The sequence below is a fragment of the Protomyctophum parallelum genome, assembly GCF_964188405.1.
Source record: "Protomyctophum parallelum genome assembly, chromosome: 1".
Taxonomy (NCBI): domain Eukaryota; kingdom Metazoa; phylum Chordata; class Actinopteri; order Myctophiformes; family Myctophidae; genus Protomyctophum; species Protomyctophum parallelum.
The window spans coordinates 82,277,127-82,302,645 of record NC_139697.1 but is presented as its reverse complement, the minus strand read 5'-3'; the positions used below and the strand labels follow the sequence as shown (position 1 = coordinate 82,302,645).

Here is a 25,519-nt window from a genome sequence, read left to right as displayed (position 1 = left end):
CAGAAGGAACGCAGGAAAACTGCGAACTTAAATACCCACCCAATTGGTCAGCTGATTGCCACGTCAGCGTATGACATGTGGGTCTTGCATAACACTGTATACACCCACATAGTAATGCAGCGTATTAACACCTTGAGTATATCTGACTGAACTAACTCTGCAAGCTATGCAAGCAATATCTATGACCAAAAATGTTCGTCAACTACCTTTTTTCACTAATGAAAACTAAATAAAAACTAAGTTATAGTTAGCAACTATAGTTAAGTCTGCTGTCCTGCACATGTTCAACTTTTCAAAAGTAGGATCACTTATAAAAAGCTTTAAGTCGAATTGTGCCATTTTACCATCCAAACACCCGCCAACTGTTGCTGATCCCGGACGAGCCCCCAAATATATTACGACCTTTGACCCTATATGGGCTCCAAAGGAGGAATATATATTGTGGCTGTCAAGGATCACAAACCAATTCAGGCAAAAAGGTGTACATTTATTGAAAAGAAAGCTTCACAATATTCACAACAGGGCAAGCATGTATATATAGCTTCAGGGTGGCCAATGCTAAAAATAAACAAAACACCCCCCAACCCTACCTAGAAAAGAAACAATCCTAAACTAAACCAAAATGAAAATTACAATCTAGGCTCCCTGACTAAACATTAAACAATGGGTCAAAACTGGGGCACCAAAAGAAATAGCAGCACACCCTTTTGACAGCGGTTTGTGTACAATGCTTCCTAGGTTGGTCTGTTCTCTAAACACTCAGTAACTAAAGAAACCTCAAACTCAGCAGGTAAGGCACACAGCCTACAGACACTACCCTAACTACAGATTGGGTTCAGCAGCACAGGTGACGGATGGCAAGACTGACAAGGAGCTTCTCCCCAGCCTTTTATACTGGTGGCTGGTTGATTGAAATACAGAGGCCCAGGTGTCTCCAGACACTAAGCCACTCCTCCAATCCACCCTCCAGTCATCATGCAGCACTGAAAAACACTGACAGTGGATTAAACACAACAACACTAAGGCCACATAGGGCCGTAACAATGACTAAAACTGAGAATGAATATATTGACAATAATAGACTAAAATGTTGGGGAGGGACTAGTGGAGAAGGGATCCAGCAGGACACAAAGTCATGTAATTTTATGGTTTGTTGTACTCAGGTATTGGGCACTGAAAATAGCCGATCTACTATCTATGAGAATATAGAGCTATATAGAGCTCTCTGCCATTCAAGTGCATGATTGCAAGCATAGAGATTGTCAAAGTCAAAGGCGCTACCTACTAGATAAAGTGTTTGCATTGACTCTGTTAGCGCAGCGTGCCAAAACATACAGAGCGCCTGTGGAGTTTGATGAAAGCTTGGCAGTTAATACTACTAAATAATAAATAAAGATAAAGTGTGCATTGGGCAGAGGAGGGACTTCCCAGCATGCCTTGGGGTGCACACACAGTTTTTATTTATTGTTATAAATTAAGTTGTGGGAATATGTTGAGATGATATGGGGATTAACTCTGCCTGAACCCGACCATGCCCGACCCGACCCAACCCTACGTTTTAGGGCCGGGACGGGCCTAAAATGTATGCTAATCAGTAGGGGCCGGGCCTCGGGCTCCATGAAAAAATATATATTGAATTTGTTTATAATAATAATACAAATAATAGTTCTGTTGTGTCTGTTTGTGTATTTATCTATTATGAGGCAGGGCCTGACTAATTAATTTTCGGGCCCGATAAAAACTCTAATGGGTATTACAGTGCAAATAAAAAAGTACACAAACTCTAGGAACAGCGCCCTCTGCCGATTTTGACGCCAGACTTCGGTGCTCTATTGCCTCTTCAAAAGGGAACTCTGACCTTGTGACAGACTGAGAGACTGAGGTCTCTTTCCTAAGACTATGCTGGCATGATCTGCCACCTGTCAGATATACTGTAGTACATGTCATCCCACACTACTCCTCTGGCAAAGTGAGGGTGTGTCAGTAGAAATCTGTCAAATTGCAACCTTTCAGAATCAGAATCAAATTGTCACATCAAATTACAAGTAAGGTGGGTGACATTCTTGGTTGTGCAGGCTCATCATTGCAGTTAAAAAAGATGGAGAGAGAAGAGCATGAAGTGCATAATACTGTATATGATTAATATGCAGGATACAATGTGAGTGCATATTAAAAAATAAATAAATAAATGTATGTGTATAGATATAAAGGAGTCCCTATTAAAACAAACAGACAAATTCAGTTCAGTCTGTGCAATGTCACGAGACTTAGCTCTTGTTCAGCAGTCAAATTGCTGACAAGTAGAAACTGTTCAAGAGTCTGGTGGTACTGCGTGCTCCCGAGTGGATCAGTGATTCAGTGGTGATACAAACATAATTGGCACTAAGCATTAACAATCAGATTACAGATGCATGGAGAGAGGACAGTAAATCTGTATAACAGAGAGCAAGCAGAAGACAGTATAGGGAACAAGAACATGCAGAACAGGAATTAACACATGCTGTTCTGGTGTTCCCATTGTTTCATGGCTATATCGTATGTCAAAAGTACACTGCGTACATCGCTAAAGTGCAGGCGTGCTGTTAGAGATTTGATGCTATTGACACTTGGCAGGCCCAATCACATCTTTAAACAACTCCCCTTTTAAGGTTTTTCTGATTTTTAGCAGCATTTCTCTGCGTTCTTTACGAAAAACGTGAATAGTCTTGCAAGGACCTTTAGGCTCAGGCAGTGCCTTCATTGAAGAGGGTATCTGCAAAGTAAGAGTACCAAATAGATATGACAAAACACAAGGGAAACACAAAGACATTGCTGGCCAAAAATAAGAGACAGGCAGGCCTTTGAGGAAGATGCTGCCAAATGTGAAAAACATAGTGATGTGTTTGCTGCAGGGCCTTCTTCAGCACATGTGGCCAATGATGGTATAGGAGGCCCTCAAAAACACATTATTTGATAACTTTTCATCGTGCTCCTAAAATAATTTGTGTGCTACTAGATTTTTCAACTTAGGCGCACACGTGCTACTTGGAAAAATGCTAAGCGTCGAGCCCTGCGGTGAACTCAGTCTCAGATTGGGCATCTAATTTAAGAGGTTATCTCCAGTGATGTTCAGATAGGAATGTTCTCTGTTCAACTGGACACAACATTTGCACAGCTGTTTTCTGGGCTATGCTCCTTGCTGTTCGTAAGGCTTGTAGTGAGGACCGTTTGGGGCATCGTTTGGAAGCCCGGTGCTTCCATCACAGGGCTTGAACGCCTACTGAGTGCCAAAAAACTACATTCTGGCCTTGACAGCCCATACATCCACACAGAAAAGTCCAATACGATTGCATTAAACAATGTTAAACAATGTTAAACTTACTTTGCCACTCGATTTGCCATTCACTTTATGCATGTGCATACCCTCTATAGTGAAATAATTAGCCAATCTATAAGCTCACTTTTGCTATTTTTGAATAAGTTCGGGAAGAATTTCATGGTTTTATGGTGTGTTACTGATGCTGCGCATGAGAGTTTGTCGGCTTTAAGGCTTTTATCTCTGAGTACTCTAAGTCTATGGGAGCTCTCTCTCTCTCTCTCTCTCTCAATAACTCTGCTTAAACTGTCATGGAAAGTGTTCCATCCACTGTGAATCCTCCGGGACTCATTCTGTGAGAGAAACACCTGTCTCCAACTGAAGAGACACGGTGGGCCAGCACGATGCTCTCCTAAATAACTTTCAGATTACAGATTTCTTCATCGAAAAAAAAAGCCAACTACACGTGCCAAAGCATGAGGCTTTAAAGAGGGCCTCTCGAGATATGAAACGGTGTTAACAGCACAGATATTCCTGAGAGTATTTCACCAAGTCAATCCACTGTCTAAGCAGCTCCAGACAAAAAGGGATGGACCCACGGCCCTTTGGACCAACTCAAACTGCTTTTCATCGCACCCATGCCCCTGGTTTCTACCTATACTGCCTTTGTAAATTGATGTTTTCTATACTTGTTTTAATTTCTTGTGTTTTTTACTGTCTGTTGCACTTCTTGCTGTTTTGATATGACTATGCCACGGACCGATTTGAATGGGTCAGGACCATAGAGTATATATGAATAGAGAAGGCACCCAGAGGAAACCCTGAGGCGAAATGGACATAGTGGCCGAATGAAGGTATTGCAGCCTGACCCCAAACACATGAACGTGCTGGTCCGTTGACTATCATTGTGCACGTTCACGAAGGCAGCACGCTCGTCTGCGTTCGTGCGCGTTCATGTGTTTGGGGCCAATCCATCCCAGAATGCTCTCTGTTCCTACCCGGAAGGAGGAGTGAAATCGCCTCATGCGCTTTTGAGCAACTTAATGCAAGTGGATGGAAGGAGAACTCGGGTGCCCTCTCTATTCAGGACTTGAGTAAAAATCTTTTCCTACATAATTGTATACATTTTAAAACAAACAAATATAATAAATCCCAAAAATTAAATAACAATAATTAAGACATAGTGAAAATAGCTGATCTAAGCTCACACCTATTTTCAGTCGTTTGGGTCTCAAACTGAAATGTTTGGGGCCACTGCTATATTGCGCTGATCAGAGCAATGGTCACCGTCACCGAGTTATGGCCCTTTGAAATGTTAGACACTGCTTTAACACTGCTGTAGTGCACCATTATGTGGGCAATTTGGTTTTTTTGGAGGACTGAGTGTGACTAATGTCATGGCAGATCCCTGAACACTGTGAACAGCTTTGTGCCATGTTTAGTGATGATTGGTGCATCGTAACTTGTTCCATGTTCCCACCGGGGTACTCTGACACGGCCCCTGGTGTGGCTATAGTCATGGTAAATGGTAAATAGTGTATTTATATAGCGGCAGACCCCTGGCCACTGTTTGTGCCAAGTTGGTGCAAATCGGAAGAGCAATGGTCCGCCTTGCAAGATTGCATGTTTTGTTTGTGACTACCACAGTCGCTGTGAGCTTGTAGATCTGCTATTTTTGGCGGGTGACACATCATGCGATGGAGCATAAATTTGGCTCTTTTAGAGCCAGGCCGTAAGAAACAGCAAACCCACTGAAAGATTCTCCACTTCAGGAAACAGATATTTTAAAGAACTGTGAGATTAAAATGGGGGGACCTTTTATGTTTTATCTTCCTTCTTTCCTCTTTGTTGCTGCTCTGCCATGCATGTTTGAGGCTATATTAAAGTGTGCCGTAGATATGAGATCTGTGACCCAACCCAGAGTCCACGGGACCTCATGTCTCCACGATTCCATGCACATGTGTCCAATTCCACTGATGAGTAGTTTCAGACTGCGACATGCCATTCTATTCTGCCTGTTTGGAATCGTAGCCTATAAACTCTAAAACCTGTGATTCATCTGGTTTATTCTGGATTATTGTTGTTCTTTTCCTCCTCCTGTTACCTGGAAATACCTTTTTGCATTGTATTATTATACTGTATCTCGTCAATGAACCTGTCCTGGACCTGTCTTGTAATAAAGCAGACTTTACTTCTGTCTCAGTGTGCCTGCTTCTGAGTCCTATCTGTTCAGCGTTGTGACAAGATCAGAGTTGGCAATGCACTTTTTGAGCCGGCCTAGGTTCGAATGTGCAATCTGCACGTCATCCCCCCTGTGTCCCCCGCCCTTCCTGATTCTTTGTTCACTGCTGTCTTTATCACAAATTAAGCAGAAATGGTTTGAGATATAGAGAAAAATAAGGTAAGCAGAAGCAGAAGAGAGTGTGTGTGTGTGCGTGCGTGCGTGCGTGCGAGATTCACAGGAACGCTGATTTTATTACACTCCTTCTTGGTGGTTGGGGATGGTATATTCAGATGTTCAAGAAGTAGTGAGAATAGCTGATCAAAAAGCTTGCAACACGGCGATCTTCTATTTTCACTAGTTTGGGTCCCGGGCAAGTTACGTCTAATCTCTCTTTTGGGTCTGGGCCTGAAAAGTTTGGGAACCACTAGACAGTACATGGCTACTGGTATTCAGAGAACCACTACTAGACAGTACATGGCTACTGGTATTCAGAACCACTAGACAGTACATGGCTACTGGTATTCAGAGAACCACTAGACAGTACATGGCTACTGGTATTCAGAACCACTAGACAGTACATGGCTACTGGTATTCAGAGAACCACTACTAGACAGTACATGGCTACTGGTATTCAGAACCACTAGACAGTACATGGCTACTGGTATTCAGAACCACTAGACAGTACATGGCTACTGGTATTCAGAACCACTAGACAGTAAATGGCTACTGGTATTCAGAACCACTAGACAGTACATGGCTACTGGTATTCAGAACCACTAGACAGTACATGGCTACTGGTATTCAGAACCACTAGACAGTACATGGCTACTGGTATTCAGAACCACTAGACAGTACATGGCTACTGGTATTCAGAACCACTAGACAGTACATGGCTACTGGTATTCAGAACCACTAGACAGTACATGGCTACTGGTATTCAGAGAACCACTAGACAGTACATGGCTACTGGTATTCAGAGAACCACTACTAGACAGTACATGGCTACTGGTATTCAGAACCACTAGACAGTACATGGCTACTGGTATTCAGAACCACTAGACAGTACATGGCTACTGGTATTCAGAACCACTAGACAGTACATGGCTACTGGTATTCAGAACCACTAGACAGTACATGGCTACTGAACCACTAGACAGTACATGGCTACTGGTATTCAGAACCACTAGACAGTACATGGCTACTGGTATTCAGAGAACCACTAGACAGTACATGGCTACTGGTATTCAGAGAACCACTAGACAGTACATGGCTACTGGTATTCAGATAACCACTACTAGACAGTACATGGCTACTGGTATTCAGAAACACTAGACAGTACATGGCTACTGGTATTCAGAAACACTAGACAGTACATGGCTACTGGTATTCAGAACCACTAGACAGTACATGGCTACTGGTATTCAGATAACCACTACTAGACAGTACATGGCTACTGGTATTCAGAAACACTAGACAGTACATGGCTACTGGTATTCAGAAACACTAGACAGTACATGGCTACTGGTATTCAGAACCACTAGACAGTACATGGCTACTGAACCACTAGACAGTACATGGCTACTGGTATTCAGAACCACTAGACAGTACATGGCTACTGGTATTCAGAACCACTAGACAGTACATGGCTACTGGTATTCAGAAACACTAGACAGTACATGGCTACTGGTATTCAGAACCACTAGACAGTACATGGCTACTGAACCACTAGACAGTACATGGCTACTGGTATTCAGAAACACTAGACAGTACATGGCTACTGAACCACTATACACATGGCTACTGGTATTCAGAACCACTATAGACAGTACATGGCTACTGGTATTCAGAAAACAGCCTGTAGAACACAGCCTATAGGCTTACATATATATACCGGTATATATGTAAGCACCTTTAACCCTCTGTCTTAAGTGCTCTCCTTGGAGCCTGAGAACAGAGACAAAGAAGAAAAAGAACGAAAAGAGACTTTGGAAAGAAAGACATTGTGTAAGAAATACACAGTGCTGGAATAAAAAAGGAATGACTGCAGAGAGAAAGAACAGATCCGCACACGCACACTGTCTTAAAAGCTCCCAAAATAATATAATAACAGAGCGGACAAAAAATAACAATGTTTCGGCCTAAACAGCCTTTGTCAGGTATACTGAAGCAGTGTGTCAAAGTGCGTCAAAGTGCAGATCAATTTTGACCCCTCTATCACATGGAATTATTTTTTGGGCGTTGTGATATGGACACAAAAACTGGGGTAAAAATGAACGAAAGTTGCACTAATATTTTAGAAATAGTTCAACAATGGCCCCAGTGGCCCCCCACAAAATGACTGGAACTACTTAATATTTCACCAAAGCCATAGCAGATCTCCCACCACAGGACTCGGGCAATCAATGAATACAGTTGCAACCACTATATTAATGTCATTGTATTTCATACAGCTTAAGTTAAAAAACTATCCCTTTAATTCCACAAATCTGTGACGTTGGCATCAGACGTATAGCTTGCGTCCTTCTGTCCACGCCCAAATATGGAGATGACTAACATCATGTTACTGATATCAGCAATGAGTCAGTGTTCTGATAATGGGCAGTGGCACTGCAGGGATACTGCATGCCCGTGATCTCCATATATAGAGCTGGCCTGTTCTGACATCACAATGTCAAGATTTTACAATTTAGGCATTTAGCAGACACTCTATAATCCAGAGCGATTTACAGTAAGCAAGACTGACTACGGCGGAAGATTGGGAGTGAGTCTGCGGTTCTGATTGCAATGGGAAGTGCATTACATATTTTTGGAGGCAGAAGGGAAGAGTTTTGGGACGTTTTCGGTTATATTGCTGATGAGCAAGTGATGGCGATTCAGTGAACCCCACAGTAGTTATTAAACCAGTGAATTTGTCTATGTACTCGTCACAGTCAGTGGATCAGACAGTTACGGAATTATATAATTCCATGTGATAGAGTGGTCAAAGTTGAACGAAAGTTGATACAATACAATACAAAAGACGCTATAGTTTTGTGGATTCATTTATTTTTAATACATGGCCTCAGTGCCCCCACAAAATGACCGGAACTACTTAATATTCACCAATACCAGAGCAGAACTCCAACCACGGAACTCAACAGCAATCAATTAATACAGTTGCAACCACTATATTAATGGCAAGTATTTCATAAACTTAATTAAGTTCAAATTTGAACTATCCCTTTAATGCGGGGTAACATTGGCGATTACAAAGACTGACAACATGACAACTACTCTACCACTATGAAGTATAATGCAAATATTTCTCAAAACCAGAGCACAGTCTCTGTGTAGTGCTGTATGTGTTGAGCTCATACCATATAGGCTAGTATAGGCCTATTGTTTGACTGCAGTGTTTGAGCACATGCCATCCCAATGTGATAATAACCTTCTTGCATTATGCATTTGAGCAACAAAGATGCACTTTGACAAGAAAGAGGGAACAATGCAAGTTGGTTATCCATGCCTCGTCATTCGAAATACTATAGCCTACAACTTGTGCAAGCTGGACGCACTGTGATGGCAAGCAGCCACTTTGAGTGGCAGTCGGGGCAAACGTTTTCGCCAAAACATGATTTACTCTTCTGTGCCTACCGCTACTGGGTCGTGACTCGTAACTCGAACGGTGCTGAGTCGGCTCAATCGAACTTCGCAAAAACATCAACATTCGGCACCGCAACTCGCTCACTTTTAGCTCGCTCGGTGGTGCCTCACGTGGCTCAAGTTCGCTTGAGACGGCAGGCCTCAATCATAGTCAGAAATTATACTTTATTGACCAAAAAAAAACAGTGTGCAGTTGTTTTGCACACACTACCATAGTACTTAGAGGCTATAGTCAAACTTGGCGCTATACACATCCGGGTCCTCGCCGATATAAACATAAAGTTTGAGGTTGACACACACGCACTTGTGTGTGCACGGCTGCGCGCGCACACACACACACACACACACACACACACACACAGGTTAAGCATGGTAACACTGCACTTGGTGGCACATTATAGCTTGCAAAATCAGCATTATATGTATTGTGAGGTTTTCCACTATAACTGTATAGTCTTTTACTGTGCTGACAATCGTTTTCTATGAGCTGGCCCACACACTGGGAAAAATGCAGTTGAGTGCAAGATATTCCATTAATTAGAGCTGAGTCCAACAAATAAGTTGTGCTTGTGGGTTAGTGGTGTGTGTGTGTGTGTGTGTGTGTGTGTGTGTGCGCGCGCACACGTGCGCGTGCATGCATGCGTGTGTGTGTGTGCGTGCGTGTGTATCTGTCCGTGCATGCATGTGTGTGAGTGTGCGTGCGTGTGTATCTGTCCCCAAGCATGTGAACATGCTGATTGATTGAAAAAGTGCGGCTCAATTAGTACATTTAAAAGAATGTATAAATGGCCCAGGCTGTAGCGTAACGGTCTGGGCACCGGACTGGTGATCCAGTCGCGGTGTCCTGCGGGTTCGACTCCCGGACCCGACACGGCCTTTACCGCATGTCATCCCCCCCATCTCTCTCCCGTTTCCTGTCAGCCTACTTTCTATCCCTTAAAAAATCAATAAAGGCGTAAGCCGCAAAAAAATCTTAAAAAAAAAATGTATAAATCTAAAACTATAGATAAGTATAGAACATTATAAACCTAGTATTGTTACTAAATCATATTAGTATGACAAAGTAATATAATAACTATATAATAATCATATATATAACATTCTTCTCATGTGCGACTCTGGATTCTGTGTGATCAAATCTGTCTTCTCCTGTGTATCTTTCTGTTTTACTTTTCCTTGTGTTCTCTATTGTGTTTGTTTTTTTTTGTTTTGTTTTCTCTCTCTTCTGTTTTTTTCTCTGTCTGTTTTATGTCCCCCCACCCCGGATAGGCACAATAAGCCATTGGCTTCAGCCTAAACCCTTTTCGTCTCAAAAATAAATAAATAATAATAATACATGTAATGTAATGTCTTTTGCTTTTTGACCAAAATAAAACTGAACTGAACTGAACTGAATTGTGAACATGCTGATTGTGTGTTATTGCTTCAAACACAAAGTTATTGAGTTCATCAGTGTCAACTAAAGTAGGCTAATGGGATGGCCAACTGGGGCCCGGTTAAGGGCCTGGCACGCATAGGGCATGGAGCCCTGGAGCTCCTGGACCCAGCTCCAGGGCATGGAGCCCTGGAGCTCCTGGACCCAAACTGGTCAAAGTACCATGTCCATGTTGTTCAACACATTTGCAACATATTGGGCTCGACAGAATACACGCCACTTTGAAAGGACTTGGGCCCCTTCTCTACCCTATTTCCTTCACAGGTGTTACCATTGAAACACTGCTACACCAGTGGGTCTCAAACTGTCCTTGCATGGGTTCCAAATGGCCCGTACTGGTGTGCTATGGGGATCATTGAACAACTGTAACACTGTCACAAAAGCAGCTGACAGTGCCATCTACTGTCCTGTTCTGGGTAATCTGTTTTCCTCATTTCATTTTGACATCTGGTTGTTTAAACTCACCTCATCTCAAAGCGTTTGTTGGTGATTGTGTGCGTGCATGTGCATGCGTGCACATTTACCCGCACACATGCATGGGCACAACTTAAGCTATGTGTGGACACAAGCTATGTGTGCAAGCTTGTTTGTGTGTGTGTGTGTGTGTGTGTGTGTGTGTGTGTGTGTGTGTGTGTGTGTGTGTGTGTGTGTGTGTGTGTGTGTGTGTGTGTGTGTGTGTGTGTGTGTGTGTGTGTGAAAAACGCTCAGCCACGGAGCACCGCTGGGGAGAATGGTTTCAGTTTGATGCTCCAGTTGCTTTTCATCCCACTCATTCTCTCTTGATTCACCCAGACGTTTGGCAAATTATCAACCGTTTCACCAGTCAAGGTAACATTGGACCATATGCTCCTGCAGGAGAAGACTTAACAGACCAGACCTGGGAGGAAAGCTTTGGGTCTAACTAGGGTTGTCCGGATCCGATCACGTGATTGGAAACTAGGGCTGTTATTTTCAAATGATCGGCATCGGACCGGGAGCAATAAAATGTGATCGGGACATCTCTAGACCCTAGTATCAATATTGTCTCTGTGATTTTGGATATTGTACTATTGTGATATAACATAGATAAAAATATAAATATCGGATCGGGAAAAATCGGCAGATACTCAAAATGAAATGATCGGAATGGGATCGGATCATCGGGAGCAAAAAAGATATGATCGGGAGTGGGACATCCCAAGGTCTTAAGGTCCCCACACACCGTCCGGGCGTGATTTTTTAGCTGCGTTTCTCCATCGGTTTTCCGAAAAACGCGTCCAGTGTGCAACACTTAAGGTGGTTGCACACCGGCCGGAAAACCGATGGAGAAACGCAGCTAAAGATCCAAATTAGCATCCGATTCGCGCCCGGTGTGCACCTTTTACCTTTATCCCTGGAAAGGGATAAATTGTCCATTAGCTTTAGCATCATATTTGGGAGAGAGAAATCTTACATGCAAATAAATGGTGGTTGTGTATAAATAGGCCACAAACCGTGAACAATGATACAATGATGAATGATAATGATCATCAAATAAGGCACGTTGCATTATTATGCCATTGAGCTGTCAGTTCCTACATAGACGTCTTTCGGGTGCTCAACACAAAGCAGCTACAGTAGCTAATGATTAGCTAGAGTAACCACAGGCTAACAGTTAGTCTAACTCAAGAAAGCTTAGAGAAGGAAAAGACACCAACGTCATGGTGTCACGTGACTGGACGCCGGGGCTGCGCCATGACACCCCACCACGCCCCCATGTGCCAAAACTCACACTGGAAGTTTGATGAATACATGGGAGTGGATGGGAGACCGCTGGACATCTTGTAAACAAACATTATTTATTAACGATAGCGACCTTTGTCATATAATCGGTCCAGGAATATAATAGAAGACATATCACAGATTGTTTTCCGACTGGGTGTTTTTCGTCTTGCTAACTGTTTAATTTTATTCAGGAATTTAAAGAGCACAGTACGGCTCTGGGCTGAATGGGCTTAACCTGACTCCGCCAGCTGGTGGCAGTATTGGGTTCAGATCCTGCCTTCAAAAGCCTTAACTAAATAACGCTTTAAAAATGTTGAGAATAAAGGATTTTGCAATATTACAAGTCAGTGGTGTTTTCACTAAAGTAAAAGGTTGCCTAGCAGTAGCCTATCACAATGTAATATGCTCTACAAGTGGTTAAGTTTCAGAACAAATGCGCAAATTAACAGTAGCCTTAGGACCAACCCGCCTAGTAGGCCTATAATACAACAGTAGTTTTAAGTAGTACAATACAACGTAATAGTAGTCTAGTAATAACTAATAATTGTAGTGAAAGTATAATATTTGCATGTGAAATGTAGAGGTAATTAAACGATTTAAGTGTCCCTCAAAATATAGTAGGCATAGGCATACCTTAAAGAAGTTAATGCTTGCTCTATCAACTCCAGACATTGCCTTATTCAGTTTCAAGTTAAATATGAATGAATGACTGGCTAAATTAAATTGTACTGGTACCACGGAACGTGACGCGCACGCACGCACGCACGCATCGCAGCATGCACACAGAACAGCTGTATAGCCTAAGCCTAAAACACAAAAGTAGAGAGTAAAATGGTCAGACAAACATCCTTACTGGACACTAGCGAAACTAAAAGGTTTGCTTTGGACGAATATATCTGTAACTGTTATTTGATGGAGGAGAACACCACACAGCAGCAGTAGCCTACTGGAGCCATAGCAGTCCACAGTCAGCTCAGGTATATAAACAGTTAAAGCTGTTGTTATGCAAAGTAGTGGCTATTTGAATTCGGCACGGTACTTTACACGGTGTGAAAATAGGGGGAGGTGGGCGCCAGTAAACCTAGACCACTGGGTACTTGGTGGTGACTTCAAGACAGTAGAAAGTAATGTGTGATGTTATGTTACAGAAGCGTTTATTTTACAATGGTCTCAATCATTCAGAAAGTGTTTATTTATATGCTTGTCTATACTTTGCTCCATTCACTCCAATACATTCCCAGCAGTTTCGGCAGCAGATTCGTCACTGTGTACTACTTAAAACTACTGTTGTATTATACTAGGCGGGTTGGTCCTAAGGCTACTGTTAATATGAAAAAAAGTATTTCATCAAACACCACTGACGTGTAATATTGCAAAATCCTTTATTCTCAACATTTTTTTAAGCGTTATTTAGTTTGTAATGTTGATTCATTAAAAACAATATAGGCCTATGGGGTTTGAAGGCAGGATTATGAACCCAATACTGCCACCAGCTGGCGGTTTCAGGTTAAGCCCATGCAGCCCAGAGGTACCAGAGCTGTGCTCTTTAAATTCCTGAATAAAATTAAACAGTTAGCAAGTCGAAAAACACCCAGTCGGAAAACAATCTGTGATATGTCTTCTATTATATTCCTGGACCGATTATATGACAAAGGTCGCTATCGTTCATGAATAATGTTTGTTTACAAGATGTCCAGCGGGCTCCCATCCACTGCAATGTATTCATCGAACTTCCGATGCGAGTTCTGGCACATGGGGGCGTGGTGGGGTGTCATGGCGCAGCCCCGGCGTCCAGTCACGTGACACCATGACGTTGGTGTCTTTTCCTTCTCTAAGCTTTCTTGGTCTAACTCAGCCTTCATGCTTTTTACTAAAGTAATGTGTGTAATGTATTTATTGTGCCAAGCATTCCGATTAAAAAACAAGCCGTGATTATGTACACATAGTCGATCTGATTCTGACATATAGACTACTTAGCATTAGCTTACCTATCAAGGAGGAACATAGCAACATCTGCGTGGCTATTCAATCCCTGGGACTCCTTGACATCGTTCCAACGGGGAAAAGCGGCTCCAATGTTCACTCTTGTCTTCGATCTTCGTCTATCAGATTCAATAGTGGACTTATGCCGGGGTTTAATTGGGGTTTTGCTTGGTTGTGAAGCCGTACTGTCTCCTTGAGTCTCCATGTCTACTCAACTCAACTGCGTCTGGTCTGCGTATTATATACTGGGTGAGGCTACCTGGCAACTCTGAAACTGCGTTCCCATTGGACGATGCAACCCTATTCAAAGTAATGGAGCCCATATCAACCCATTATAAAAGAATGAAAACATTGTCGGGCCGCGATACATCGAAATAATGATTAGAATACTATTTTACGATCTTTGTGGACATTTTTGAAAAAAATCACAACATATTATTTTATTTCTTTTATTTCATTTTTATGTTATCATTTTTAGTGTCCGTTTTCATGAAAATGTTGTATATTGCTACTTTAACCATATTATCAGTCATGTAGGCCCACTGGCCTATGAAATAATGCAGCACCAATGTGAACTTTGTCTTCCTTTTGTTTTGTGTATTACAAAAAAACATGTACAAAGGCAATTTAAATAAATGTAAGCCACTTATCATATTTAATATAACAGAAATGCAATAAATATACGTGTAAATGGCTCAATTGAATAACAACATTGCTGTAATTTGCATCAGTTGAGTCCCAGTTTCAATGTCTTGATTTATAAACAGTATGCAGAATGAGTACATTTAATTCAAACAAAAGTACAACTCAATACAAAAACTGTGGACACTATGATGAAGAATTACACTTGTTTACAATAAGGCCCACCATTTTCAATTCATCAGAACATTTAGAGACTTACAATTATACACTTCTATATAAAAATCAGGAATGATTGAATGTACGTGTTCAATAGCAGTGATTTAATTAAAAAAATGGACATCAACGACATCTCACAATGTGCCATCAATTGTTATGTATAACCATGTATCATTGGTTGGCCCGCTGAGCCCAGTCCACCACTGACATTATAGGCTACAGAAAAGATGGAGGACTCGTCTGAACTTCTGAAGGCAACCACAGGTGCTTGTCTGCACATATGTGACATTTCACACGCGTCAAGGATACATCCAGTCTAGTATGGACGGAATAGTGCAGCTTCAGCATAATTCACAGTTTCCTCTCATCTTTCTTATCTGCACTGCAGGCCTTTATCTACTGTAAGATACAGTATTTAAAAGTTCCACCCAGACACCTGTTCCTTCTGGAAGCACCAAGGTAAGTTCTCTGCTCTCTTCACTATGAGAGCTTTTTCCTGTTGTGCGTATATTAGGAGCATTTATTCATACTGACTGTAGAGATTCAAGATTCGCATTGTATTGGTATTGTACTTGTCTGTCTGTCTGCACTCTGCAGGTCTGTTCCAGTCATGTTTGTGTCGAGGTTCTCCTGGGCTGTGTTGGCCCTGTTGCTGGTCACGTCTGTCTGGGCAGAAGAGGTTCAGTATGAACACACCCAAATGATTTCAACATACTGTAATCACATTATGTCAGAAGAATTTGTGGCTGGAGTCTTGATTAGGAATAGCAAAAGAAAAAAGTAAAAGAAAACACAAATGATTAAGTACTCTTATTAAATCACACTTTTAATTGCAACATTTAATTAAAAGTATTTCTCTTCTTTTCCACCCACCACTGTGGCTGTCTACAGGAAGGTAAGGCATTTATATGTCTCAATACTGTCACGATAATTTCACGCTACGATACAATATTGGGCTCGCAATATTGATACAATATTATTAATATTTATTATCAACATTGGCCATCATCTCCAGTTTAAAAGTGCTAAATGAAGCACATACCATAGATTACAAAAGCTTAAGGATCAAGTTAAGTAAGTTAACCACATTGTTTCAGAGGACATAGACACCAATAAAAAATATAATATAAATACTTAATATTATTGTCATCTAAACGCTACCAACAAAGTGTAGCCTAGTTATTAACAATGTATTCTTTTCTGAATTGTTCAATATTGTCCATAATAGTTTGGGCTTCCAAATCAATATAAATGACACCTCAGAAAACACAAATTTGCATACTAAGGCTTGTTCTTCATGTTTGGCTCCCCAGTTATTATAATTGGTTTCCGATACCTTAACTTGCCTATTTGATTGATTTTTGTGTAACAGTAATTTTATCAATAATAATAGTAAGTAAGTATTGTAATGTTGTGCAGATGTTGCTGTCAATGAGGACGATGACGACACTCTGCTGGAGAGAGTTAACATGGATCTGAGTATGCAACACATGACACAACACAGTTCAACACAACACAACTCAGTTCAACACAACACAACTCAGTTCAACACAACACAACACAGTGCAACACATCACAACTCAGTTCAACACATCACAACTCAGTTCAACACAACACAACACAACACAAGGGGGGAGAGAGGGGAGTTGCACCACTCAGTTCACACGGGTGTGATTTTTATTATTTGTATGTAACATTCTTCTTCTACCCCAGATTTGGTTTCCTGTGCAACCACCCCAATTGTATAAGCTATATTGTATTAACAATAACGTAGGTACTCTACCATACAGATTGGTCAAAATAAAAATGTATTCACACAAAAAAATGTAGTGCCGCTTTAAGATTATTATTAACATAATAATTATCATAATAATAAGTTGTTATTATTATTATTACAATAATTATTATTTGCACTGTCCAATAACACAATTCTTTCCCTGGTCATGTGATGTGGCAGTCCGTGACTTTGACGAGCCTGAGCTGATTGAAGGAGACATCGCCGTGGAATCAGAGGCAGAGAAGAATGCCGATCCCTGCACCGCTGGGCGTTGTCTGTGGGAAAGATCGACTGACGGAATGGTCTACGTCCCTTACTCCATCAAGAACGACTCTTACTGTATGCACCACTTGTTTATTACCTTATAACATGGAGCATTACTTATGACATGTACACACATACATGTAACCTTTTGTACCAAACTTATTTCTTTTGAGCGGTGCAAGCCACTCCAACATTTGACTGTGTGTGTACACACTGTCTATTTAAGCTAGTATTGGGTACCAAAATTCAGTTCCAAGTAGGAACGCATATTCTGACTCGGACTTGATTTGCGGGACACTGTTTGTGCGGTGGGACAGACGCACAAACGTGGGACAGACGGTCAAATTTTGGGGATGGGTCGGGTCGGGTCACGGGACGGGTCACGGGCAAAGCCATAGAGTAAGACAGAGTTATGCAAACTCTGTTCACTTAATGGGGCCAGTCCAATGGGGGCTCTTCTACATAGACTTCTATTGAATGGGGACAACCGGAAGTATTGAATGGGGACAACCAGAAGTTTACGGAATGCATTGGAGTCTATGGGTACATGAACCACGTGACCGTGCTGTTTTCTGCCCCCTCACCCTCAGTCAACCCCAGCAGCAAGTGCTACTAGTAGCAACATTAGCGCCTCACCTTACTGTCTGTGTAAAGGAAAGGAAAGGTACTATGTTTACCCAGGGTAACTGGACTAAGCTCAATAACTTGTTTACAGCCAGGCCCTGCTCATAGAACATTTCATGGTAGGGGTTCAATGCCTTGTCCAAGGGCACTTCAGCGGTGGTAATTTTAACGTGCCGGTCCGGGGATACGAACTAGTGACCTTCCGATATCAAGACCGCTCCGCAAACCGTTCAGCCACCGCTGCCCCAAGTAGGGAAGTCCTGTCCACACACAGCGTCTGGTTTCTCTTGCCGTGTGTGTGTTGCCCGCGCGTAAGTGCGAGTAAATTAACGAATAAATAAATTAAACACTTGTACAGGTAAATTCAGAATAGATATATTAAAAATGGAAACATGCAGCTCACTTTATTATCCACAAATGGCTCAACTGTTGAATAAAGGAGAAGATTCTCTAGTCTATTCATTATGAATTACATGTATATGGCATAACATATTTTTTGTTAAATAAACATTTGACCTTATACCATTTGGGAATTAAAATAGGGAATCGGTTTCATAAACATCCTTATCCCTAATTTCAGCACAAATATGGCTATATACTAATGACGTCAGAGATGTCCATATCAGGGTACCGTATCAGCTATGACAGAACACTTTTCCACTCACCTTAGATTGCGTTTGGCTCCACTGCTATTCCTGCACCACTTACTTCAACACCTGGGTAGGCACTGCTCACTTCACATTGGGTGTGATTTTTTGATCCACTGTGGTACATCCGGCTTTGTCGAGTGTGTCACGTCTACGTGTTCCGGGGAGGGAAGCCAAGCAGGGAGGGGGATAATAGTCACTGCACGTAATCCTACGGACTGGGGAGGCACCTGTCACCTGTCAAGTCCTCATCAGTGGTCAGTAGATTACGTCCTCCCGGTGGGGGCTCCTCACTGGTCAGTAGATTACGTCCTTCCGGTGGGGGCTCCACACTGGTCAGTAGGATTCAACACAATGTGTGTGGGGAGGAATCAATTGGTGACTAAAGCATTTAAACATTTACTGAATCACTAATATCTAGACGTAAAATTAGACTCCAGTCAAGATAATTCTACGTATGTGATTTATTTTTCCAGTTCCTCCTAGGCTACTATAGCTGTTTCATGTTGTTTAATAAAATTGAAGTGAACTTCTTGTTCTTGTTGTCAGCCCCTCGTGAGAAGGCCATAATCGAACGTGGTCTGGAGTCCTTCTCAGCTGTGTCCTGCATCCGTTTCACACCATACCGCGCCGGTGACAAGCACTGGATCAGCATCGAGTCCAAGAAAGGGTAACTTTATTTCCTGTTTCAGTTACTTTTAATTATGTTTTTGCCAGGGGTCAGAAATCTGTAAGTTTCATTCAACTAGATCAGAATTTGTCTGAAGATTAATAAAACTAATAACGTTTCTGTATGATTTTAGTTAGTTTAAGCTAGTTTTGTAAACACACAACAGTTTCACTTAGTTATCTTTTTGTCAGGTGAAACCTGACATATAACAGCTCATGTCATGAAATGTAAGCGACCCAGTTATCAATGGGAGTCCCACCCCATGCCGCCTAAGCCAATGGGAGTCTGACCCATACCCATACACAACGGAGACAGCGTTTGTTTCACCTGACAAATATGACTATGTTATCATTTCTTGCTTTGTAAAGCCTTGTTTTTATTTTATTTCAGTTAACTAAAATGTTTTAATAGACCTGGGGATTCTCATCTCGTTTACATTCAGGGTCTCCAAGTATGACAGTAATCCCAGAATAAAATAATCCTGGATCCAGGATAAATTTAGTGTTTTTGAGACACACATAATCACATATGGGTATTTGCAGGCGTGGTCAAGTCCACCATTACCTAGGTGTCCCACGTGCAAAGCCAACATCTTAACCACTAAGCCAAAGGATATCCCTATGACTCTGGGAGATATTAGACTTTTTGAGACATTTTTAGGTCCGAAACCACAAAAAGGAGACAAATTCACACAAGTGCCACCTTTGTTTGCACCTCCACACTCACATGTGACGTGGATTCCCTTCCCCTGTTCGCACATACTAGGTCGTGTGTAGCAGAGTGGCTCAGAGCCTCTGCCTGAAGAGAAAAAGTCTAATATCTCCCCCGGCCAAGGAAGATAAGGTATTACTGTAGATAGATAAGATATAGGCGTTCGTTTCCCCTTCCTGGTATAGGAAAGGGCAATATGGCATTACACGTGGCTTTACCAAAAACACATGACATTGGCATCATTCTCGACCCAAACTCCTGGTGGTCCCCAAGACCAAGCACAGAACCTGGGGCGATAGGGCCTTTTCTGTTGCTGCCCCATCCCTGTGGAATGCACTCCAGAAAACACTATCACAGAAGCCCCCATCCTCCTATCCTCCAAAACCACCCTGACTTAAAAGACATAGGCTAGCCTTTTGTTTGTGCTTTTCCTAATACAGTTTTCATTTTTGTGTTGTTTTCTCCTCTCCCCATGTGTCTGGGTAAACATATTTGGGAAAAAGCGGCAGGCCTATATAAAATTGGAGATATTATTATTATTTTTTTTTTTATTATTATTACCATTTTCTTCGCATGTGCTGCTATAGTTGCTACTCCTTCGTGGGACGTCGGGGACCTGGTCAGAAGTTGTCTCTGGGCCGTCGTGGCTGTTTGTACCTGAAAGCCATCCAGCATGAGCTGCTCCACACCCTGGGCTACCACCATGAACAGGCCCGCAGCGACAGAGACGACCACATCCAAATCATCTGGGAGAACGTCATCGAGAGTAAGAAATATGACTAAATCATCATTGGTGGTAACTTACAACTGACATCATCAAGACCTGAAAGAGTATCTTGAAGAGCATCTGTATTTCTATGCTACACCTCCAGTGAAATCATTCCTTTTTTCAGACAAGAAAGCCAACTTCGGCAAGAAAAACACCAACAACCTGGACACTTCCTATGACTACAACTCTGTTATGCAGTATGTGAAGTAAGTATCATTCACTGCTGAATTACAATGCATTGTGAGCTTGCAGATAGGCTATTTTCACTGGCATAAAACACTTTTGTGAATCATTACATTTTTGAATCATTTAAACACTACATACTTAGTTCATTGTCTAGTCTACACCAAATCTCTTTTATGAAAAGTTCGCCCCTGGCAAATGGTTCGCCCCAGAATAGGCACAATTGAAGTGGTTAATTGGTATGGTTATGATCCAAATACTCACTTCATTCACTTTGGCTCCTTTCCCACCGGGTTGAACCGTCTGGGTTTTTTCCCCCGCCTAATATTGAACCAGCTCAGCCTCAGAGTGTTTCCACTGAACATGAATTGGTTCAGATCCTTAAAAGTTGGTTCGGAACTGGAACCAGACTGTGGGAGGCGGCTTATGCATCTATGTAAACACAGCATGGTGCACTGACAGCACCGTTGAGAGTCACTGCTCTGCTAACTTGGAATACCTGGTAGTTAAAATGCAGACCTTTTTACCAGCCTAGGGAATTCTCTGTCACCCTAGTGATCGCAGCCTACATACCCCCTGAGGTTAATGCTAAATTAGCAATGAAAGAGCTTCATGCTGCTATTAGCAAATACCAGACCCTGCACCCAGAGGCAGCCTATATCGTAGCTGGAGATTTTAATCACTCCAACCTAAAGACTGTGCTCCCCAAGTTCTACCAGCATGTCAAATGTCCCACACGAGGCGACAAGATCTTAGACCATGTCTACACTAACATCAAAGAGGCGTATAGAGCTGTTCCCCTCCCCCACCTGGGACGTTCTGATCACCTCTCCTTGTTCCTCCTCCCCAAATACACGACACTTATTAAACGGATTAAGCCTCTGACCAGATCTGTGAAAATATGGCCTGATGGGGCAGACTCGGAGCTACAGCGACTGTTACACCCTACAGACTGTTTGCCACCCAGGCCACCATAAACTCCCACATAGACATTCACTCCTATACTGTACATCCTCTGTTCTGGCTCACATCAGCTCCAACATCGACAGCGTCACCACCACCAAACGGATCATTACCTTTCCCAACCAAAAGCCGTGGATGAACAGCGAGGTCCGGTTGCAGCTGAAGGCACGTGACACCGCCTTCAGATCAGGTGACAAGCAGGCCTACTGCTCAGCCAGGGCTGACCTGAACAAGGCCATAAAGCAGGCCAAGCAGAGCCACAAACGCAAGGTTGAGGATCATTTTAACACCAACGATCCCCGACGCATGTGGCAGGGCATCCAGGCCATAACGGACTACAAACCCTCCAACGCCCCCCCTGCAACCGACCCTTCTCTCCCCAACGACCTCAACCACTTCTATGCCCGCTTCGACAGAGACAACCGGGAGACGCCCACCAGGGTTGTCCTACCTGCTGACCTACAACCCCTCACTCTCTCCACCACGGATGTACACGCCGCACTGAGCAGGACCAACCCACGTAAGGCAGCTGGGCCTGACGGCATCCCGGGTCGGGTGCTTATGAGCTGTGCTGAGCAGCTGACGGAGGTGCTCACGGACATTTTTAACCTGTCCCAAGCAACTGTCCCTGCGTGCTTTAAGTCCACCTGCATCGTGCCTGTGCCGAAACACTCCTCTGCGAAGTGTTTTAACGACTTTCGACCTGTCGCACTCACTTCTACAATCATGAAGTGTTTCGAGAGGCTGGTCCTGGCTCACCTTAAAGCTGGCCTCTCTCCATCCCTCGACAGTCATCAATTTGCCTATCGAGAGAACAGGGGCACTGATGACGCCATCTCCTCCGCCCTACACTGTGCCCTCACTCACCTGGACAAGAGCAACACTCACGTACGGATGCTGTTCATCGACTTCAGTTCAGCATTCAACACCATCATCCCATCCAAACTCATCAATAAGCTTGGTGACCTTGTGGCAACCAAGGACCTGGACATCACTCCCTCCATCTGCAACTGGATCCTCGACTTCCTCACTGACAGGCCTCAGTCTGTTAGGATAGACAACCTCACCTCCTCCACCCTAACCCTGAGCACTGGTGTCCCACAAGGCTGTGTGCTGAGCCCCCTTCTCTACTCCCTCTTCACCCACGACTGCACGCCTATGTACGGCACCAATACCATCATCAAATTTGCAGATGACGCAACGGTGGTGGGTCTCATCGACGGCCTACAGGGAGGAGATCCTGCATCTGGCGTTGTGGTGTGCCGACAACAACCTGCCGTTGAACACCAAGAAGACCAAGGAGCTCATAGTGGACTTCAGGAGGACTAGGGCTGTCACTCACGCTCCGATTCACATCAACGGAGCGGAGGTCGAACGGGTCCCCAGCTTTAAATTCCTGGGGGTCCACATCTCTGAGGACCTCTCCTGGACCCTCAACACCGCGTCTCTGGTCAAGAAGGCCCACCAGCGTCTCTTCTTTCTGAGGAGACTGAGGAAAGTAAATCTATCTCCTCAGATCCTGGGGAATTTCTACCGCTGCGCCATCGAGAGCATCCTCACATACTGCACCACGGTCTGGTACGGAAACTGTACAGTTTCTGACCGGAAGGCACTGCAAAGGGTGGTGAAAACTGCCCAACGCATCACCGGAACATCTCTCCCTGTCATTAAGGCCATCTATGACAGTCGGTGCCTGAGGAAGGCTCATAAAATCATAAAGGACCCCTCTCACCCCAACCACAGTCTGTTTGCCCTCCTCCCCTCTGGGAGACGTTTTAGGAGCCTTGGTTCCAAGTCCAGCAGACTTAGGAACAACTTCTTCCCCTCCACTGTCATCTACCTAAACTCCTCATCCACTCCTTTCCCTCCTCCAGTGTCATCCACCATCCCTGTCGTATCCCAGACTCTGGACACATCCTAGTCTATAAACACTATGTGGACTCGTGTGATATGGGCACTGGACTTGTGGAACATGGTCTCTGGACCTTAGTTTAGCACTCTGTGCATTGGGCCATGTGCAATAAGGGCTACGTGCAATATGGACAGATCTGTTTTTCTTCTTCCTCTCATATACCGGTAATTATTTATTTATTTAAATGACTACTGCTCAGCTCATGCTACTGTTAATACTGTACTACTGTAAATAATGTATCCTCCTTACTGACATGTTTGCACCATTGGTGAGATGCGAAAATACTTTTCGCTGTGCTGTACTTGTACTGTACATTGACAATAAATTGAATCTCATCTCATCTCATCAACCAAAAAATGTCAGCCGGTTCCGTGACAGCACCAAGGTTCTAAGAATCTTGTGGGAACCAGTTCTAGAACCAAAGTTATTTTGGTGGAAAAGGGGCCTTTGAGTCTTCAGCTGTCTGCTCCAGACTCCAGAGCAACCCCCAGGCCCAGGATGTGTTGAAATGAGACTTGTTGGTGCCTGTGTGTGAGGTTGTGTCCATTTTGACTGGGATACCATCCTATATATCTACATGTGGGAATGTGGGCGTTTGGCGAGACCGTTATGGTGAGTTTTTGATGATTGGTTCGATTGGTTGAAGGACCGCTATCGCTTCCCATGCTCTATAGGGCAAGTCACAGATTCCGTGCTCTAAGCCACAGTGGCCGGCCACAGCACTCCTCGAAGTGGCGGCTGGCTTTCACTGGCCCGTGCTGTGAACAGGCCTGGGAATGGACAGACAGGATTTCTGCAGCTTGTTTCTTTTTCTTTTCTTTTCTTTTATCCCATGATTTTCAATGTCAATTATCTAACGTAATCCTGGGCGGTGGGTGCTACACTCCTCACACTGACCTCATGCATGATGAGGAGTCCAAGCCGCTTCTTTTCACCTGACAGAGGTGAGTTTCTCCGGTTGGACGTAGCGCCTGGAAGGAAAACGTTATTCCAACAAGTTCCTTTCCATATACAAACTACTTCACATGAACAACGGTGTAATAATTAAGAGATTTTATGTGTATATATGTATACAGATTTACAAATAAAAGTGAATGCGTCGGAAAGGTATCCCAGGCAGTCACATTATGTAATTTCTTCCTGTTTCAGGACTGCCTTCTCCAAGAACAAGCAACCCACCATGATCCCCATTCCCGACAGTGCTGTGGTGCTGGGGAAGGCCAAACAGATGAGCCAGAATGACATTGACAGGCTGAACAGGCTTTACAAGTGCTGTGAGTACGCTGGCTAATACGCTTTAATGTCCTAGCCGTTTCCTACACGGTTTTCAAAATAATTGTGCTTAGGTTTGTCCCGATCAGATCGGATGATCGGAAATCGGGGAGCCAAAAAACTATAAAATAATAATAATAATTGTAGATCAGCTATTTACCGTATTTATTTTTGGTCCTTTGGGAGATTTTCTCGAGCAAAGAAATGTGGGAATCTACAGACTCTACAGAGAGAGTACATTGACAGTCATAGTGATGTAATGTATCAATATGATTGATCAATATGACAGTGTTGGAAAGTAACTAAAGTAACTTATTACTTTCACTAATATTAGTTTTTTTCCCCACTAACTAGTAATGTAACATATTACTTTCACATTTTGGGTAATAGGCTAATAATATTATATTATTTTCCAAAAGTAACTACGACGACTGCTAATGTTGAAAATGTAAAGTAAGACTTTTGGGGACAAAAGATGCAATTACTGGAGGCGAGGAACAAAGTAATAAGGATTTTTTTTAAAGTAACTAGAAATAGTTAGGCTAAT

General features: G+C 43.0%; 1 protein-coding gene across 1 annotated transcript; it reads left to right on the top strand.

Annotated features, from left to right (window-relative positions):
• Positions 1 to 10,681: 10,681 nt before the first annotated feature.
• Positions 10,682 to 24,991, top strand: LOC310855232 (high choriolytic enzyme 1-like; the record flags this gene model as incomplete). The annotated part of the gene is made up of 6 exons (XM_083760154.1): positions 10,682 to 10,754; positions 17,138 to 17,296; positions 19,042 to 19,162; positions 20,461 to 20,639; positions 20,767 to 20,848; positions 24,850 to 24,991. 6 exons carry the CDS (start codon positions 10,682 to 10,684, stop codon positions 24,989 to 24,991), a joined length of 756 nt encoding a protein of 251 aa, XP_083616280.1.
• Between the last annotated feature and the right edge of the window lie 528 nt (positions 24,992 to 25,519).